Below are 20,950 nucleotides of genomic sequence, written 5' to 3'. Positions count from 1 at the left end.
TTTGTCTGGCAGTGAATCACAGACAAGCTAATTGGAGCTGATTTAATAGCCTCTTAATGTCACTTGAAGGTCTGGCAACAGCTGCAGTTATAATTGGCTTTGGGTGGGGGAATGGCCAGACCGGACCAGTGCAAGGGACTGTTTCGTCTCGTGACATCGACACAAATGTTCGAGCTCACTGTGGAAGCTCTGCTGCATGGAGGCCACCGCATGTGAATGCAAGGGTCACCGGACAAGAAAGAAGGAAAAGCAGGGAGAAAATCCCCATCGACTGGCTGAGAGGCCTCAGTCCTGTGGGAAACAGATCTGACGACGGGTGCGTCTGCACGGGATTAGAGGGTCAGTGGGAGAAGAACACATTTAAATGTAAAAAAAAAAAAACAACAACAACAGAAACATGCAGTCAAGTATTTTCTTTCACTTACTAGGAAGACACTTGCTCAAAAGCCATATTTACATACAGTATGTCAACTTCAAGCATCTTCACAATCACTGTCTGATCATTAGCTGGTCTGGGATTAGACCCAGCACTCAAAGCAGACAACAGCATCGCTGCTTATCTGTGTTATTTTGTGAGCCTCAACTGCAGCAACCATGAAAGCAAGCAGTAAAGTACATTTGGATTGACAGTGCCATTGATCGGTCTAGAAACGGGCTGATTGTAGGAGGTGTTGGCGGAGCCCGGAAGCTTCAGAGATCAATCGCGCTGTCAATCCAAATGCAGTTTATTTCTTGCTTTCACCGCTCTTGGAGTTCAGGTAAAAATAAAACAGTGCAGAAGCTGTGGCTGAATAGTGAGAGATTAAATAATGAACGGCAATTTTCATCTATTTAGAACACATTTGCAGAGAGTACTAGATGCTTCTCATAGAAAGTCAATAGAAGGAAGGTTTACATATTCTCATTACAGGTTGCACAGAGGAAATGCTGCATTGCAGAAAACGTGTCTTTATGTGATGTGTAGAATGAATCGGACTAGCAATTAGGCTACAGTTCTTGGTTACTTTGGTCAGATCACCTTTTAGATCCAGCCACCATATACACCATGTGAGTGTTTTAATCACCGCCATCACAGTGACCTGAGGAATGCTGAGGTTTTTGTGTGGAACTGATGGTGACACTGAAGTTGTTTTTTCGTATACTACAGCAGTCAGAGCTGGACGACTCCTGTCCTCCAGGAATGTGCGTGGTGTCTGGCTGTGGAGAGCTGAACAACTGCTGCATGTGCTCTTCTAATCCAATTTTTAAAAAGAGGGACCACAACAGGTGTCTAGGCAGAAGAGATCAATACAGGCGCTGGAGAGGCTCATATCAGAATAAATGTAGCCTAATGTTTCTCTAAACATAGCTTCACTTCATCATCCAATAAATACTACATATTTTTTCATAAACTAAAGGATGTTGGATTAAACTATCACTGGAATCATCATCCAAACTATGAGGGGGGGGGGGGGGTCGTTAACCTCTGTCTGAAAGACATTTTCAGTCTTGACAATACTTAAAAGCTTTTTTAAATTAAATTTAATCATACAGCTCAGCAGGATTTTATGTCACTGAACCTGGAGCAAAATCTTTGTCTGTTTTTCCCATTTTATTCTTTAATTATAAAACATTATGTATTCATAATATACATCATGTTCACATACTCCTCCTGCAACATTTGCTTCCTAACCAAAAGATCTGGTACAAAAAAACTGCATTAAGAATTAGGAGCATCATGTCTCTGATATGCTATTACAACAACATATGTGTTAAATAAATAAAATCTGACATGCTGAGTGGAGAAAGTATGTGCTTGTACTTGTAGGTACTTGGTAAAGTTTATTATTGATAGAAATGGAGAATGATATATAAGCATCAGGCAGCAGACCTGCTGTGTTCTGCACATCACCCATTCAAAGGAATGTTACTGCAGAAATGTTAACTTTACACAACAATGCATCCAAAATCCAAAAGCCTGCCAATACCCTCTAGTTAAGTAAACCAAATTACACACAATGGCCTGATGACACACGTGGTGCTCAGGCTGCTGCTCACTTCGCCGTCTTGTACTTTCTCATATGTGCAGCTATTGAGTTGGTGATCTCCACATTCCTCTTGTTCTGTCCATAATAGTCCACAAACTCTCCATCAGGCCCCACAAGGTACATGATGATGGTGTGATCCACCTAAAGACAACAAGAGGTGGAATTCAGACAGATGCTTATTTTAAGGGACAAAATCCTATATGCATTATCCTGCATTACCATTTGATTATTCCATTAGCACTAAGTAAAATTAGAGCGGTTTGTGACTCACTATGTAGTCGTTGTCTTCATCCTTTGGTCCCTGACTGTAATAGACTCGGTAGGATCTGGAAACCTCCTCGATTTGAGCCACTGTCCCTGTCAGTCCAATAAGCTTTGGGGAGAACTCTGAAAATAAGAGGCAGATTAATTGAACATAATAAAGTAAAAAATATATATCTGTATTGATTTAGATTTTTATAGTAACAACTGTGTTGTCACAGTACCTCATATACAAAACAAATATTGTGTAGTTTCAGTACCTTTCACATATGCAGCCATGGCCTCTGGCGTGTCCCTGTCAGGATCGATGGTGATGAGGATGGGTGTGAGCTTTGGAAGAGACTTTATATTGTCTGTAAGAAACCAGACAAAGACCAGGACACGTGCTACAATGAGAACGACTACACATCAAACTCTTGTTGCGCCTTATAATCTCTTGTCACGTTTCCTTACTTAATTCATCCACTACTTCAATCATTTTCTCTATTTCATCTGGGCAGATGTCGGGGCAGTGCGTAAACCCAAAGTAGATTAAGACCCACTGGCCCAGGAAGTCCTCACTCTTGGTGGGCTTGTTGTTGTGATCGACGAGTGAGAACGGACCTCCCAGAGCCGGTCGACCTATGGATTTGTTCCTCTCTTTTTCAATCACTGCAGAGTTTGAAGACAAAACAATCAGTTATTGCACACAGGAAGGAATTCTTCTGCATTTAGAGATTTAACATGCAAATTTCAAAGCAATTTAACAACAACTTAATTCAATAAATTGTATAATGTACAGTAAACTGACTTGTAAAATACTTACGTTCTTCCTTTTCTTTCTTGAAATATTTCATCCCTCCTAGCAGAGCGCCTCCAATAGCACACGTTATTGCTAAAGATTTCCACGTCACTGGCTTTAAAAGTGGAGAAAATGAGAAACCTAAATCAAGAATCACCCAAACTAAGTGTGTGTGTTTTTCTCTGCTAAAACATGCCCGAAGCAGATGTTTTAATGAAATTCTCCTCGGTAACACAGACTCTGCTGAGGGTTCATTAAACCAGAGATCATAATGAGCAAATTTAATGTGCTAGAGGAAACTGTAAATATTATCTCTGTGGTCACTAAGAGTTATTCATGTAATTACACTGCTAAATGACTGTTTAACTAGGGGAAAAGGAAAAGTCCTGACTGAAGGCACCCTCCCTACTCTTCCAGTCAGAGGTCTTTATTAGGGCTCACTTTTACATTTGATGAAGTAGTTTCTTAATGTAAGTTGATTTGAGCGGCTTACGTTTAGCTGTCTGGGATTCAGTTTGTTGCTCAAAGACATCTCAACATGTGAACAAGTAGAGAGGGGGATCAAATGAATCAGCCCACAAATACTGTCTGTCCAGCTCTAACTGACTGATCAAAGAAATAGTGTTCAGAAACCTTTTCCTTTAGATGCTTCTTGAAGATACAATTGAATAGGTTGCAATTTAAACGTAAAATATACATAAAAGTAGTCATTTTTAGAAACTTTACCAATATTTAATTTAATCCTTGTAAACTCGTCTAATATATGATCACAAAAGTCAGTATCGTCCACTTCTTTAGAAGTGTACAGTGTACCAGTACCCAAAAGCTAAGATATGATAAGATAAACTTTATAAATACCCAAAGGGAAGTTCAGGTAAAGCTATTTAGTAATTTAGTTATTTGGTTATTCAGTAAAGCTGTTACTGATTAATGCATGTGCTGCATCGTGACAGTTACTATCTTAACATGTCCTTAAAGGAAGGGTGGCAAAAACCTGTATCCAGAGGGCCTCTATCCTACTTATTTTACCAACATCCCTGCTTTTTATTACATGAACCAGGTAATGAGCAGTGAGTAGGGCAGGGACACCTGGAAAACAAGCAGGACAGTGCCCCCCAGGGTTGGCCACATCTTCCTAACAGATATTAATGTGTTGAATCCTGTTGAATAAAGAGAGGTTGCATGTTTAACACAAACTTTTGTCACTCACCCCAAACTTTTTTCTACTATTGCCTGATGAGGGTGGCGGTGCTGAGGAAAATCTTCTGGAGCTGTGTGCATTGAGCCATGGTGATGTTCTGCAGGTGTACCACTGACTCACAGCTACCTGTAAATGAGGACACACAGTTAAAGCAGAGGTGGTAACACCTCATATATTGCCTATTGTGAACGGACAGTTAGAGCCGTGTTTCAGCATGGTTATGATATTAGCAGCAGTGTGTAAGCTAAATTAGCTAAATCCTTAATGGAGTTCGGTGTTAATTGTTACACCTGATCTCTGCAGCTAGCTTTGACCTACCAGACAGCAGTGATCTCTCAGCGGTGACAGTCTGTGTTTAAATCCAGTTCCTGTCCATGAAACACTGTGTGCGAGTCTGACCGGTTGGATCTGACAGCATATCTGTGAGACATTAAAGTTACCATGAAAACCCCTCAGATATAAAACACTCATTGTCACGTTTAGACCTTGACAGAAGCGCTGCTGACATTAGGAAGTGGCTCCAAGTTTACAAAACCTGAGAAATGAAAGGAAACATGGTTTCAACAAACGACAGTTCTGGAGTCAGTCGGTCAGTGAGTAAGAGGTTTAACAAGACCCGGACGAAACTAAACTAGCTGGTCTCAGATCAGCACATGGTCCGCCGGAGTCAAACACCGGAAGTTACGCAGCTGGAATCTTCTTCTATGGTCCTTTTCAGTTTTTGTGCTCCCTGCTGTCCCCTAGAGGCAAAAAAAAAAAAAAATCATAACAGGTCCAAAACAGGACAACGTGATATCAAAATAACAAACCAACACAAATCAAGTCGGTGATTTCTAACATCAGTACGCTCAGGAATATTAATGTCAGCCATTTTAATTAACAATATAGCATAATCTGACAGCCCCTAAGATTGTAAACTACTCAGATCTGTACATGTGTTTATACAAACATCTGATCAAACATACTATGCCAAATATCAACACAGACCAGATTATATATTTTCTAAAATATTTATATATAGATGAATCCAGATTTACCCTGTTCCAGAGTGATGGGTGCATCAGGGTAAGAAGAGAGACGGGTGAAGTGATGCACCCATCATGCCTAGTGCCTACCGTACAAGCCTGTGGGGGCAGTGCTATGATCTGGGGTTGCTGCAGTTGGTCAGATCTAGTTTCAGCAAAGTTATGTGTCCAAAGAATGAGGTCAGCTGACTACCTGAATATACTGAATGACCAGGTTGTTCCATCAATGGATTTTTTCTTCCCTGATGGTACAGACATATTCCAGGACGACAATGCGAGGATTAATCGGGCTCAAATTGTAAAAGAGTGGTTCAGGGAACATGACACAACATTTTCACACAGGGATTAGCCACCACAGAGTCGAAACTAAAGGTGGTCCAACAAAATATTGTGATTATAATAATGTGACTTCTATTTTTTGGACAGGCAGTTTAGTTAGTGCATTATAATTTTTATTTACACATTAGAAAGAGAATCATCATCAAAGCAAGTGCAAAATTCAATAAAATCAATACATTTTGATTTATCACTTCATAATTCGACATTGAACTTCAACTTCAACTGACTGTAGATGAACACTGGATGAAAATCTATATTAAAGCCCCTCAGCTTTTCATGTTTCTATTCAGTCATATCAGAAAAGGTTTGTTTGTTTGTTTTTTAGCAGCATTCTTAGTCCAGTCAAGGAACACAGAACAGAAATGTTTAATCAGCAAACATTAGGCAAATTGCTTTAAATAGCAGTTTTACAATGTTCAGGCCAGTTTGATCTCAGTTCCTTGTTGATGTGGTAATAAAGCCAGGCCACGAAGGGGAAGACGGTGATGGCAACTGCTGTTGAGACTCGGAGCATCCCAACGGAGCCCCTGACAGAATGGCGTCAATCTCAATCATTAATCATTGACACAGTGTAAAGGAGTGTTTAAAAATGATGGGTTGTGAGAATTAGGACAAATCCGCTGGTTACATGGCTAAATTTACCTTCCAGAGTGGCGACACAGAAGAAGCCAAACAGCCGTCAACATGAGACCAGAAAACTCTCTGAAGAGGGAAAAAAAAACAAAACAAATTCATATACTAATTTTTATCTAGATCCAGATAATCTTTCATGTAAATAGTTCAGCAGAAAACCACACCTGCCCTCCTCCTGGTGGAAGATCTGTGTGACCCGCTCTTTATAAAGAGCCCAACCCAACATGGCAATAACAGCGCTGGAAATCATCACATGAAGGTCAGCGACACGTCTCCAGGGCAAAGTCTCTGCAATGCAAACAGAAAAAAAAATTACACATATGGACAAATGAGTTTGCTCTGCAGTTTCTGTTGATGAGCCTCACTGAGCTGCAAAGTCGTGACGGGGCCACTTGATGGCGCTGTCAACACGAGGAAAATCTGCTGGAGCAGAGTTCAACAATGTGGGAAGTGTCAGTGGAAAGCATGAAAACTGCAAATGCTGCAGAAAGTGCCGGAGTTCATGATCATTTACTGTTTTTCGTTTGTTTTTAATAAATACACAAGGCGTCTACTGAAACACAGATTCACAATAGACAGTGGCTTCAGATTTTCTCTCTACCTGTCACCTGGGGTTTCAAGCCAATCAATGCAACCAGGACTGCAGGAACACCATAACCAACCTGCAACACAAACACACCACGTTGACAATAAATCATCAACAATTCTTAAAGAAGCAATAATACGGCGCTTGGTTGGGTCTTACCATCCATATCCCCGCGTCTGGATCATTGATCTAACATAAGACACAGCAGGGTATTAGTTATTCATCATGAACAGAAATAACGCCAACAAAGGACACAGCTCAAAGCTAGAGCACTCACTTGTACATATGCTGCAAGAGCGAAGAATAAAGACATGAACAGGTTGCAGACTTGCCAGGTAACACAAAGCCATGTCTTGTCGCGCTTCTCTTTACAAACTTCTCCCATTGTCGTATCTACGTCCCCGCCCGGGCGTGCGGAGCGTCAGTCTCCAGTAAGCAGGCGCACTGACTCCGTCTATCTCCTTGGACTAACCAGGAGGGTTTGTTAGATATTAACTTCGTCAGCCTTAAACTCCACTAAGTTGTCTGTATTTAGCATGCAGTCTCTATCTACACTAAACATAAGCTTTTTCTTTACTTTACTCAAAGACCATCATCATATGGTCAATCCCTTCTGTAATTTGTGGGTGTATCACTGTCAGACCAGTAGCCGTGGACTCTCTTGTAAGATTATAATACGTGTTATATGTGATTTGTCTTATAATGTAGAAAAAACCCACTCTTAATAAACTGCAATGTAACGAATCTCGCCCGTTCGCGCTACTCTGTACAACAAAACGAGCACACACGTCCAAACGTGCAGTAATTACAAGAAATAGTACTTCCGCTGCATCGTTCCAAAATAAAACCAACATCACATGCAGAACAATTGGATTTTGCTAATGAGTGTATCCCCATTAATTTCATATTGACGTGTATTTAAGACACATAAAACAGAATACAATAAGCTTCATAACAGGTAAATGTTAAATGATGTGATCCCACATCAGTAGTTTGTCCCACAGCTCTCTACTGGTTTGCTTATTAAATATATATTATTATATATGCAGCTTGTTTTTACCAGACAGAATGACCAGAAATTTTTACAAAACTGTTTTTGGTCTATTGTGTGATTTGCTTAGTGGATGTAATATTACTTATGTTAATAGTCTAGGCGGGGGAACCTTGGAGGTTGCAAAAGCTCCATGCTTACTCCATATAAAATGGATCAAAATAAACTGACGATGAGCCAAATTGTTAGAATTTAAAGCCTGACGGTTCTTATATTGGGACTCTGTGTTGAAATCTACTTTGAAGACATCTGTGGCAATTCTTAGTCATCCAGGCCAGGGTTATCCCAGAGGAGCTGTTCAGGATAACTGGATGTGTTTTAAGTTCTGACTAACTGTCTGGAGATCTGGAGACAAAGTGTCAACAACTGTGAAAATTTCTTGGGTAGTGATTACTAACCACATGGTTACACAACTGTTCACACTTGATCTCAGGTGGTGCCAGAGACATTTATAAATGCCAGGAGGAACCACCACCCACAGCAAACAGACTATCAAAGTGTTGAACTGCTGAACTGATGAAGCCTTGTGACTGACCGGTGAAATGTTCAGTTGCCCTGAACAGCACCATTGGGATAATTTGAAAAGCTCATTTGTTTTTGTTTGTTTTTTTAAACTAATTTGTTATAAAGATGTTTTCTGTGTGTAGGTAAAGAGTTTGAACATGTTGAATGTACTATCAAAAAAAAAATTGGACTCTGGTAAACTTCATGTGGTTTTACTTAAAAATGCATTTAAGAAAATCATTGGTCAGAATGATTTACAGAGAAGTTGCTGAAACAATTACCTAATAAATGTATCTGAAATAATAATAATAATAATAATAATAACACTTTTGTTAGTGCGGTAGTTGTTTTATTTTGAAATAAACATCCGGTGTGGCCTCGGCTAACTGCTGCTAGCATGTAGCTAGCCGCTGTGGGTGTTGACATGTCAGTGTCACTCGGTCAGCTGATTGCGGGTCGTGAAGCCTCTTGGCCAGCCAGTGTAGTTAGCTTAGCCTAGCTGGATGCTTGTTGTTGTTGTTAACGTTACAACACAGGTAGCCTTTAACCCACATACAAGTTCTCTAAAGGTTTTTTAGCGATTTAACGCATTTTTAAAGCATCTCGCTGTCGCTACCTTGCCGGTTTTGCGGGGTGAAGTTGGCGGTAGCGAGGCAGTAATCATCGCGTCGGGGTGGGGAGGGTGAAGTTGCTCCTCGTTCGGTCTCTGCGTTGCAGCCCGGTGCTGCTGCTGGAATTCAAACACACAACAATGGCGACTCCCAGTCCGAACAACCCAGCAACACCTAGCAGCCACAACAACAGCAGCAGCAGCAGCAGCAATAACGCGGGATCTGCGGCACATCTCCACCACCAGTCCCAGTCGCAGCATATTACGACAATGAGCAGCCTGCAGGGTAAGTGGAGGCACGGTGTCTGCTTTTAGCTGGGAGCTCCCAGTCTGCTGCAGTGAAGGTTAATGTTAGCAGGGCTAGCCGTGGGAGGCGCAGGCTACACCCAGGACTGAAAAACATCCCCATGGGAGCGGACCAGTGTTCACCCCGGGGGAACCTAACGTTGGGAGGAATATAATAATTTCGTATATCTTTCAAAATGCAATGCTTGTTACCATTTTAGCAGTTTGTAGCCCCGCTACATTCTGTCTCTTCTTGCCTGGGGAGAGTCGCCAAACTCCGGTTCAAAAATTGGCAATTTAGCTATAACGTTAACTGCACTTCTAATAGAAACCAATTACAAAATTCTTTGTTTTAAATGTGGTACAAAGCACACCTATGTACTGTTCTGTATAGTTGTAATTACTGTGTCATAATGAATTAGAGCCACAGCCTCCTTGACATTGATGGTGCCTGTTACAGAACAAATGATTGCTCTTGAGATGACAGCTATGCTAGTGTTAATTAGCCGGATTCAAAACCGCATTGATAGCCGAACATGTGTCAGAAATATTAGATTTGAAAGTTTGGTGGGTTTCCATCGGTTATGTGCAGCTTGATAACCTACTGCATGTATGTAGTGTTACAGGTTGATCTCCTCTCGCTCAGCGAAACCTGCATCTGCTCTGTCCTTTTGAAGACTTGTCAACCTTCAGCATTCAAACCAGTCTCTTCATCCTCTGCAGCACTAAATCAAATGCTCATTACAGTTCTGTGCGCTTTCTCATTTTAACTTGCAGAGTCCAACACCTGCTGGAGATGTCAGAGCGAAACAGGTAGCTACACACTTCATTGATCTACTAGAGAAGATTTGTGCATTGTAACTACCGAACAATATGACACAATAAGCACAGATTAAGTATAACACAGACTACAAACTATTACATTTAAATGTGGTTAAATAATTTTTAACTTCCAATTGATGGTGTAATGAATTAATTAGTTAATTACTGAGTATAATTGGAGTGCATGTTCATTATGTTCTTTCTTAATGAAGTAGATATTAATTTACATCAGCCTAACAAGTGATAACCTATTTGACGTTTAGCCTTGTTGTCTGATCCTGTTTTCATTCACTTTTCCCTTCACCTCTTACCTTAATGCTGCTAACTAATGATTCCTTACTCCTGACATGATGCTGAATGATGGTGAGCTGTCCCAATAAAAGAAAATGTTTATCGAACTATAATGTGTTTTCTTCGGAAAACCATTTCATGATGGTGATTCATATCTATTTCTAGATCCCCCCCTTTTTCCTTTTACCTTCAGTTCATTTTGTTTGTAGCTGTTTGATAAAAGTGTGTGCATGCTAACACATCGCCATCCAGAGGAAGCATTTAGCGACAGATCAAATGCTCCACTGTGTTTGATAACCCAACCGAGCAAGGCCAATTTCTGTGATTATTTGTCAACCCTAAAACCGTCGGATTTACACCAGGGTTCATTTTTATAACCGTTTTATAAACCATCTAACTAACAAAGTGGACTGGGCAATCTGATTGTAATATGAAGAAAATAAAAAACTGTCTTCTCACCTCTAGGGTTTCAGATAAACCTGTCTGGAGCTCCCCAAAGTAAGCCAAACCTATTTGCTTCAGCAACAACAGTTTTCATCCCTTTGTTCCCACCTGACAGTCTGGTATGGGGGAGTCTGTCCTGCTGTTCTCAACTAAACCAAGTCAGCGCTGCTGATGGGTTCAACAAGGCTTGTGCCGGGAGCATATATTTGGCTCAGATAACATGATGGAGCTGCAGCTTGTCCAACATGCAATTTAAGATGCTTTAAAGTTTACTTACATGCACAAAAGAACATTTATTTTCTTCCTTATTTAGTTACCTCAGTTAAAAAACTAGTACGGTGAATTTGTTCCCATCAGCACAAGCCTAAAATTCAGAGCTTCCATATATTTTGCTATAAAAATCCTCCTATTTATCTTACTACATTGTGATAGAAAAGCCCTCCCAGCTAAAGGAAGGAGTGTGTTTTCCAAGTCAAATAACATAATGGAAGCTCTACCTCACTGGTTTTTAGTGTGCAACTAACAAGCAACAAAAGTAGTGCCTGCGGTGTTGTCACAGCGGCTTTCTTTCACACCTGAGCGTAGCACTTGCTTGTCGAGACAAGGTGCACACACTCAGACGTTGTCATTTCAAACAGTGTTTTCCATAGAAGCCTGTTGGAATTCGAGCACACACATTCTTGTGGTATTTGGGTGGTGTGAGTGGGAAAATGCAGTCCTGTGATTAAAGGTGAAATCAAAGCAGTTGGCCTTGAGAAGCATGTCTTTATCAAGACTTTTTTGTTTGTTTGTTTTATTTTATGTTTAGCTGTGGTGGGTTCGTCTATCTGCATTGTGAATGTAGGTGTTTGGGATTTTAGCAGCATGCTACCTTTCTGTTTCTGCATCAGATAAAGGATGGAGATATACTATGGCTGTTGAAAGCTTTTAGTGCTTCAGAACTACTTTATGTTTTCACATATATACGATTTTAAAAAGTAGTGGGATTTTCATGCAAGACCTAAAACTAGATAAAGGGATCCAAATTAAACAAACAAGACAAATTATTTGGTCATTTTTCAATCTTAAATATTTGCATGACAAAAATGATCAGTGAGCTCATGCTACATGACAGAAACACTCCTCTGTTAATGCAGAGGAGTTAAACAGCAGCACAAACTGCAGTCTCCAAAATGACCGTACATTTGATTTCACACCTCTCCTAAATAAAAAGTGAACATAGAGCAGGCTGTATCAGGCTTTGGACACACAAACAACACTCACTAGAAGGATGAATTCACTGTTGGTTTGTTGTTTGTATTTGTAACAGTGAACATATGAAGCACTGTGTAAAACAGCCGTATATGGTGATGCAGGTGTTGTGGTTCTTAATCCCTTGGTATATGGCAAGCATATATACATACATTTGGATGAATGTACTAGCCTATTCATTCTTCCCATTATCTCATTTTATAGTTTGTCTCGTTTTCACTCACTTATCAGTCTGACCTTTTGTATGGGATGAGTTTGTCTTTGGTCTTGGTCACTCCCTAACATTTGTTGCTTCATTTCAAGTCTGACCAGGTTTTGGTTACTTCTCCCGTACAGGTAAACGCAAAGCCCTGAAGCTGAACTTTGCAAACCCTTCGATCAAACCTGCAACTAGATTCACACTGAACACAGCAGGGCCGCCCTTTCAGAACCCGCACATGTGAGTAAAATGAAGTTTCTTCGCATTATGCGTGCTTCCACTTCTCTTTAATTAACTTTTCGTGTCCTCTAGAGAGAGGCTGAGAACACACAGCATCGAATCGTCAGGGAAGTTGAAGATCTCTCCTGAGCAGCACTGGGACTTCACGGCCGAGGATCTCAAAGATTTGGGTGAGATCGGCCGAGGGGCTTACGGCTCAGTCAATAAGATGGTGCACAAGCCGAGTAACCAAATCATGGCGGTCAAGGTGATTATTTACCTCCTTATGTATATCCAGATACAGACTGTAATATCTGTTAATCAGGGGATTGCGCAGTTTTGGCAGAGGTATGTGCACTGTGTGCGATGACACTGTTTTTCTAACAGAGAATTCGGTCAACGGTTGATGAAAAGGAACAAAAGCAGCTGCTGATGGACTTGGATGTGGTCATGAGAAGCAGTGATTGTCCTTACATTGTGCAGTTTTATGGTGCCCTGTTCAGAGAGGTGAAATAATTTCACATTTCAAGTTGTTACTGGATTATTGTATATTTATTATTATTATTATGTCAATATGTTTAAATCATTTTACTGGATTAAAAACGTCAACAGATGACTGGATTTCTTCCATTGCAGGGTGACTGTTGGATTTGTATGGAACTTATGGCTACCTCCTTAGACAAATTTTACAAATTTGTATATTGCTCATTAGACGACGTGATTCCAGAAGAAATATTAGGAAAAATAACATTAGCTGTAAGTTTTTGGGGTTTTATTTTCCCTCACTTCAAAAAATAAAGAAGCTACTTTTATTTTCTGCTACTAAACATTGTATTTGTATCTTACAGACTGTGAAAGCACTTAACCACTTAAAGGAAAACTTGAAAATAATACACAGAGGTACAATGATACTGGTTGAGTTCCTTTATCTTCCTAATTTTGTACCTACAGGTGTGTTTTCACCACCCGTCCTATTTCTCTCTCCCCCAGACATTAAGCCGTCAAACATTCTTCTGGACAGAAATGGCAACATTAAACTGTGTGACTTTGGCATCAGTGGTCAGCTGGTGGACTCCATCGCCAAAACCAGGGATGCAGGGTGCAGACCATACATGGCGGTAAGAAGCATAATATTACGAGAGACTGAGTTTAAAATTCTCGCTCACATCCTAAAGATATGTCAGAGTTACTTGGTAATGGCTTTAGCTGCTAACACGCATGCATTTCTAAAATAAAAGACTCACTTCAATTGTTCTTACCTTAGTGATCATATATTGTAAAGTTCTACCTTTTCAGTCCTATGATTCATTAAAGTAGGAAGCAGATATGAATCAGGGCTGGCTTGTCTGTTGACACAGGACTGCAGTCATATTTTAGTGCGTGCATGTATAAGATAACTCATGATGAATCAGTACAGCTGGTCGAGATAGTGCTGAGACTGTGAAACTAACAAAACGTAATGACCTGGTTCTGACTAAGACCACTGAAAATATATGTATTTAAATGACCTGGAAAGGTTCACTAGATGGTTGTGAAACACTATTCCTTGTGTTTGGGCATTTGAGAATAGAAATAGACTTTTGAAAAACATTTCAAAATTGATCAGCCTGTCAATGGCCTGCAGCATTTGGCTTGTTTGGTCTTGTACCTGCAGTGTTTTGGAGCAGGAATAATCTTATTACCCATAATTTCATTCACTGCTGACAATACTGAAGACATTATGCATAGAGACACAATTTGACAACATCTTCAGTCAGAGGTGAACGATTTTATTTTTATTCATTTAGCATGTCTGTTTACTGCTGCAGCTAAGTTCACCTTTTTATTAATAATAAAAAGAACAGTCTGGCTATTCATATAGGTTTGGGCTAAAAGACATGTTAAAAAAACAAAACAAAACAGGTACCACTTAATCATCACAGTATAACATCAGTTATACATGTGGTGATCTGGTCACATGTGACAGACATGAAAGAGTCACCGTGGTGAAAACTGCTTCCTGATACATCGCTGAGGGTGACTAGTTTGGTGGTAGGTCAATTCTGGTCTAGGGAGGCATCCTCGGAGGGTTGTACAGACCGCTATGTAGCCAATGGTACCCTGACTGCTGTGAGAGAACCAGATTTAATCAGTAGGCTCCCAGTTCCTCCTGGTGCAGGACAGTGAGAGTGTGCAGGTAGTTCCTGGCATGGATACTACTGTCTGTCTCTCACGTTTCCACCGGTTATGTAATGGTGACTCTGACACCACTTAGCACCAGTACAGATTGTCCAGTAGTTCTCTCATGCCCTGATCCAGGTCTACGAGGATATTCCCCAAGGGCCATAGCTTTGAGTCACGTTATGTGATTTATGAACAAATTATACAATATACATTAGTAAATAATTGAGTAAATTGTTCCAAAAGATCCAGTGTGTCATTTAGGTGTTCATTTAATTATTGAGCAGTGTACTTGATGAATTTGATGTCTAAGGATAACAAAGTCACTAAATTATATGAAATGTTCATTTAAGGTTTTCTAGAGCCAAATGTGAATTCTTCAAATCATTTTTGTTTGACCAACCATCTAAAATTATGGAAAAAATCTAAATATGAAGAGCAGCGAACCCTTATGACCCAATGCTACTACTATAACTATTATAACTTCTTCTATGAGATTAACTGCCACTACTATTGTGAGTTAATCAGACCATGTTCTTAGTGAGCAGTCACTGTGCGTCTTGTGCATGCAACACATTTAAAGAACATCCAACCTTTGGCAGCTCTAAGAGATGATCTCATTGTGTCGTCATCACTTGAGATTATTTTCTGTCACAGGGTTACGTCAGCTAAGGGGCCACCACCCTCCTCCTCCCAGCAGTTTCCATGCTAAATTTGGTTAGGCACTATCAGAATCCAGCTGCACATCGGCACACACTCGGCCCTCTGAAAGGCCAAGGCAGGGGGCTTCATTCATGACTTGGTCTGAATCAAGTCACTCAGGAGCTTCCTGTGGCTGTGAGCTCACAGTGCAGGAATCTCAGCTCCAGTTTCTTGTTTCCAGCTGGCACACTCACCAGGTGTTTGATCGCTGTTCTGCTGGTTGCTGCAGGCTTAATGATGTAGAAACACTGACCTCAGTAGAGCTGCGGAATCTGACTTAGCATTTGGGTATACAGATTTCATAGAATCACTAACTCTTATTCACAACTTTCTTTGTTATCATTATTATGATTATGTTCAGTTCAGTACATTACAGTAAGAATGATGACACCTCTTTACTGCGTGGAGGATTCTGAAATGACTCAGAAATATGGAAGTATGCCTAAGTGGGCTTTCTTTTCCTAACGCAGTACAAAACTAATTATACACACATACATCTGCATTATTTTGTAACAGCAATTTAAAAACCTAAAGGGATTGAGTTAGAGATCAAGAGAAGGTGGACCAATTAATTGATTATTAACACAGCTGTCTAATGGCTGCCTCACTAATGCTGTTAATATGTGAAATGATTTATGTGCTACGACTGTGGAGACTAAACACTTCCAGTCTTGGCAGATGTGCGCAGCTCTCTGCAGTAGTCAGCTGCTGTTCTATAAAACCCATCATGCTGCAGCACAGACTGTCCCACTCTGCTGGGTGACATCAGCATCTAATTCAGGCCTGTAAATGGGCCAGGGAGATGCTTCCTTCCCGCAGCACAGCAGCAGCAACAGCAGCAGCAACAGCAGCAGCAGGCGATTTCTGCTGCCTTCTGACACACTTCGTTATTGAGGATGCTCTGCGGCATGTGACGAAATGCAGAGGTTGTTGTAAATGACCAAATTAGCAGAGATGGTCTTGTAAGGCATGAAGATCCATGCTGGCAACATAAGAGGCAGTGATGTAGTTACATGCTTGTTATGTATGAGGTCCAGAGCTGACGGCTTCTTGTTGTGCAGGTGAAAACATGCCCAGAAATGATGAGCTGTCTCTGTATTCTCACGAGTGTCTGTTGTCTGTCTGGTAGTGAATTCATTTTAGCCCAGTTTGTGCAGTAACGTGCTTCATTTTAATACGAAACAATGTAGTAAACAAAAAAGTGTTAAACCCAGAATATGGTTTATATTTTTGATTATTCAAAGTAGCTGCCTTTTGAGAGCTTTCCCCACTCTTGGCCTTATGTCACCTGAAATCGCTGTATGGTTCAATCTTGAAGGACTTCCGAGAGGTGTTGAGTACTTGCTTGCTTTACTTTCATTCTCTGGTCCAGCAAACCCCAAACCGTCTCAGATGGACTCACATTGAGGTCATCTGATGCAGCACCCCATCACTCTCCTTTATGGGCCAATAGCTCTTCCATAACCTCTAATGACATACTTTATTGATTCCCTTGGGATAAATAAGGTGTGTTTGGGGTCATTAGCCTGTTGGAAAACAAACGATGGTCCCACTAAGTACAAACTAGGTGGGATGTCATGTCACTGCAACATGCAGTGGTAGCCATGCTAGTTAGGTTTACCCACAGTTTTGATTAGGTCACTAACAAGGTCACCAGCATTGTGTCACCACACTGGGATTCACCTTCTCTATGTCTTAACAAAGACACAACAATTAGAACCAAAAATCACAAATTCGGACTCATCAGAGAAAAGGACAGGTTTCAGATTGACCAACCTTAATTTCCTTAAGTAATGTAATCTTTACTTAAGTGTTTTTTACCCTAATATGCATTTGTACCGTAGTTGTAAAGGCACTAATAAGGCTATTGACTCTGTACCCACCCTTTCTCTGTGCAAGACAACTGATGATGTAAAGCACTAGATGAACCCTTATAGAGCTTTGGGGCTTTAAATGAGCACAGTGACATCTGGTGGTCTGCAAAGCCTACAGCAACCCAACTCAACAATGAGTCAATGCACTGCAACATGTGCAGAAGGAGTCAAGTGAATCTTTTTATGTTGGTTTCTCGTGATTACAATACAAGATTTTTGATTACACACATCATCTGAGAGGTGTCTTAAACCAAACCAATTGTAGGCGTCCTTTTTTCTATGTAAACATATAAGTTGTTCTTTCTGTGACAAGAAAGCAAATGGGATTTTTTTTTTTGTTAATTTTCAGCCAGAGAGAATAGACCCCAGTGCATCCAGGCAAGGCTACGACGTGCGCTCAGATGTTTGGAGTTTGGGAATCACGCTGGTGAGTTATAAAAAATGTCTTAACTCTCATGATAACTGAGGGAAAAAAATCTATCTAAGAAGATAGATGCCTGTTGATTACATACAGTGGCAAGGAAAACTGTGACTTTATGGTTGTTGTCAATAAAGATATAAAACATCTGAATTTTATGTGTTATTATTTTTGCCACATTATATTTGTTAATACTCTTGACTCAGATAAAGATCAGATCACATTTTATGACAAATTCATGCAGAAAACCATTCAATTCCTAAAGGTTCACATACTTTTTTCTTGCCACTGTATGTGTGAAGATCCACGTGATTTTTCACTTATAAAGTCATTTATATTTATATATATTTTAAATAATGTGCAATATACATGTGACAACAGTGATGACACACATGAGAAATACTGTATCTTAGAATATGTGTGGTTTGATATATTCATATTAACTCATTACACTGTAAAATAAAAATCAGTCTTCAAATTATTATATAGGATATACAGTGAGGAAAAAAATTATTTGAACCCCAGCTGATTTTGTAAGTTTGCCCACTAACAAAGAAATGATCAGGCTATAATTTCAATGGTAGGTTTATTTGAACAGTGAGACACAACAATGACAAAAAAAATCCAGAAAAATGCGTTTCAAAAAGAGTTATAAATTAATTTGCATTTCCATGAAGGAAATAAGTATTTGATCCCCTATCCGTCAGCAAGATCTCTAGCTCCCAGGTGGATCTTATACAGGTAACGAGCTGACATTGGCAGCCCTCTCAGCTCGTTACCTGTATAAAAGAGACCTGTCCACAGAAGCAATCAATCAATCCAGATTCCAAACTCTTCACCATGGCCAAGACCAAAGAGCTTTCCAAGGATGTCAGGGACAAGATTGTGGACCTACACAAGGCTGGAATGGGCTACAAGACCATCGCCAAGCAGCTGGGTGAGAAGGTGACAACAGTTGGTGCAATTATTCGCAAATGGAAGAAACATAAATTAACTGCCAATCTCCCTTGGTCTGGAGCTCCATGCAAGATCTCACCTCGTGGAGTTTCAATGATAATGAGAACGGTGAGGGATCAGCCAAGAACCACTCGGGAGGAACTTGTCAATGATCTCAAGGCAGCTGGGACCATAGTCACCAAAAAAACAGTTGGTAACACACTACGCCGTGAAGGACTGAAATCCTGCTATGCCCGGAAGGTCCCCCTGCTCAAGAAAGCCCATCTACAGGCCCGTTTGAAGTTTGCCACTGAACATCTGACTGATTCAGAGGAAGACTGGGTGAAAGTGTTGTGGTCAGATAAGACCAAAATCGAGCTCTTTGGCATCAACTCAACTCGCTGTGTTTGGAGGAGGAGGAAGGCTGCCTATGACTCCAAAAACACCATCCCCACTGTCAAATATGGAGGTGGAAACATTATGCTTTGGGGGTGTTTTTCTGCCAAGGGGACAGGACAATTGCACCGCATCAAAGGGAGGATGGATGGGGCCATGTACCGTCAAATGTTGGGTGAGAACCTCCTTCCCTCAGTCAGGGCATTGAAAAGGGTCGTGGTTGGGTACTCCAGCATGACAATGATCAACACACGGCTAAGGCAACAAATCACTGGCTCAAGAAGAAGCATATTAAGGTCATGGAGTGGCCTAGTCAGTCTCCAGACCTTAATCCCATAGAAAATCTGTGGAGGGAGCTGAAGGTTCAAGTTGCCAAACATTGGAGAGGATCTGCAAAGAGGAGTGGGCCAAAATCCCCCCTGAGATGTGTGCAAACCTTGTGGCCAACTACAAGAAACGGCTGACCTCTGTGATTGCCAACAAAGGTTTTGCCACCAAGTACTAAAGCACGTTTTTCGAAGGGATCAAATACTTCTTTCCTTCGTGGAAATGCAAATTAATTTATAACTCTTTTTGAAACGCATTTTTCTGGATTTTTTTTGTCATTGTTGTGTCTCACTGTTCAAATAAACCTACCATTGAAATTATAGACTGATCATTTCTTTGTTAGTGGGCAAACTTACAAAATCAGCTGGGGTTCAAATAATTTTTTCCCTCACTGTATTCCAGAAGTATGTGTACAAACAGTGACATGCTCTTTTAACATGTACATCTTTGTAATATGTTCCAGTATGAACTTGCCACAGGACGGTTTCCTTACCCAAAGTGGAACAGTGTGTTTGACCAGTTGACCCAGGTGGTGAGAGGAGACCCTCCGCAACTCAGCAACTCGGAGGAGAGGCGCTTCTCTCCCAAATTCATCGCCTTTGTCAATGTTTGGTAAGGAAGGGCTGCTGTGAATGCATTTTGCAGCATAAACAGTATAACCTCTAGCTACTCCCTGCTCTTTTGTCAAATGACTGAACTGCAACATTTGCTGTGATAACTTGTTTTTCTTCTTTTTTCATCTCAAGCCTTACAAAGGATGAATCAAAAAGGCCAAAGTACAAAGAGCTGCTGGTGAGTTCATGTTAAGTCATCATGAGGGCTACTGTACCAACATTGAGACTTGTGTGTTTGGTTAAATTTTGTTTTGAGTTTGCATTAATATATTAATAGTATAATTTAACTTATTTGTTTTCTCTTTCTAGCGAGACCCGTTTATTCAGATGTACGAGGAGCGCTCGGTCGACGTAGCCAGTTACGTCTGCAGGCTCCTCGATCAGATGCCAGCTTCTCCAGGCTCCCCTATGTATATGGACTGATAGCGAAAAAAACACAAAAATAGCACCAGTGAATATACAACAGTCTGCAACAGAGAAAAAAAAAAAAAAAAGACAACAAAGTAAACAAAACAAACCCTTGTGTAAATTTGCTTGGTCCCCTTATTGCAGTGTTAAAAGAGAACTGTAAAACACCATTTGCAAGCAATAAAGGTGGTGTTCATTTAAGTCATGTCTGTATAACATTAACACACTTCTGTTTCTCTTGATCACAAACACAGCAGACACAGTCACTTAAGTATAATAGCAGTGGAATCAATCAGTCACAGTCTTGCCTCATTTTCATGAGGATACATCTCAGTGATTAGTAACAGTGATTTAAAAAAAAAAACAACAAAAAAAAAACAATAACCTGGAAGTTGTATTTATAGAACCAAAATGATGTCGAGTATTTAAGATGGAGATTGTAAAACATACTGGAATCATGCTCTTTGTAAATTGTCCCACTTCTTCCTTGTATGTGATTGAAAGCGTTGTTGTTTGGTATCATAATGGAAATTTGCTTCTCTGGCTATAAAGCAGTTTAAAAGTGTTCGTAAGGTCAGAGTCATGT

At 40.4% G+C, this 20,950-nt stretch overlaps 3 protein-coding genes across 5 annotated transcripts; 1 reads left to right on the top strand and 2 right to left on the bottom strand.

Annotated features, from left to right (window-relative positions):
- Positions 1–1,558: 1,558 nt before the first annotated feature.
- LOC113158412 (protein SCO1 homolog, mitochondrial) lies at positions 1,559–5,141 on the bottom strand. The gene is made up of 7 exons (XM_026354317.1): positions 4,589–5,141; positions 4,280–4,396; positions 3,094–3,184; positions 2,742–2,939; positions 2,549–2,641; positions 2,299–2,414; positions 1,559–2,168 (listed from the first exon to the last, which is right to left on the bottom strand). The coding sequence occupies exons 1-7, from the start codon at positions 4,739–4,741 to the stop codon at positions 2,034–2,036; spliced, it is 903 nt and encodes a 300-aa protein (XP_026210102.1). The 5' UTR covers positions 4,742–5,141; the 3' UTR covers positions 1,559–2,033.
- Positions 5,142–5,490: 349 nt separating this feature from the next.
- tmem220 (transmembrane protein 220) lies at positions 5,491–7,606 on the bottom strand. Its single transcript, XM_026354383.1, has 6 exons — positions 7,131–7,606; positions 7,013–7,042; positions 6,869–6,929; positions 6,432–6,555; positions 6,277–6,336; positions 5,491–6,161 (listed from the first exon to the last, which is right to left on the bottom strand). The coding sequence occupies exons 1-6, from the start codon at positions 7,236–7,238 to the stop codon at positions 6,029–6,031; spliced, it is 516 nt and encodes a 171-aa protein (XP_026210168.1). The 5' UTR covers positions 7,239–7,606; the 3' UTR covers positions 5,491–6,028.
- Positions 7,607–8,769: 1,163 nt separating this feature from the next.
- On the top strand, positions 8,770–20,728 carry map2k4a (mitogen-activated protein kinase kinase 4a). Of its 3 annotated transcripts, XM_026354223.1 has the most exons (13): positions 8,770–9,304; positions 10,081–10,116; positions 10,882–10,914; positions 12,448–12,550; positions 12,623–12,797; positions 12,917–13,036; positions 13,166–13,285; positions 13,378–13,429; positions 13,520–13,647; positions 17,615–17,692; positions 19,806–19,954; positions 20,089–20,134; positions 20,266–20,728. In XM_026354223.1, the coding sequence occupies exons 1-13, from the start codon at positions 9,160–9,162 to the stop codon at positions 20,377–20,379; spliced, it is 1,299 nt and encodes a 432-aa protein (XP_026210008.1). In that variant the 5' UTR covers positions 8,770–9,159; the 3' UTR covers positions 20,380–20,728. The 3 variants fall into 3 exon arrangements, with proteins under 3 accessions (XP_026210008.1, XP_026210017.1, XP_026210027.1); XM_026354232.1 differs by lacking the exon at positions 10,882–10,914; XM_026354242.1 differs by lacking the exons at positions 10,081–10,116; positions 10,882–10,914.
- Positions 20,729–20,950: the final 222 nt, after the last annotated feature.

This window comes from Anabas testudineus, chromosome 8 (genome assembly GCF_900324465.2).
Source record: "Anabas testudineus chromosome 8, fAnaTes1.2, whole genome shotgun sequence".
Lineage (NCBI taxonomy): Eukaryota > Metazoa > Chordata > Actinopteri > Anabantiformes > Anabantidae > Anabas > Anabas testudineus.
This window is presented reverse-complemented; position numbering and strand designations above follow the sequence as displayed.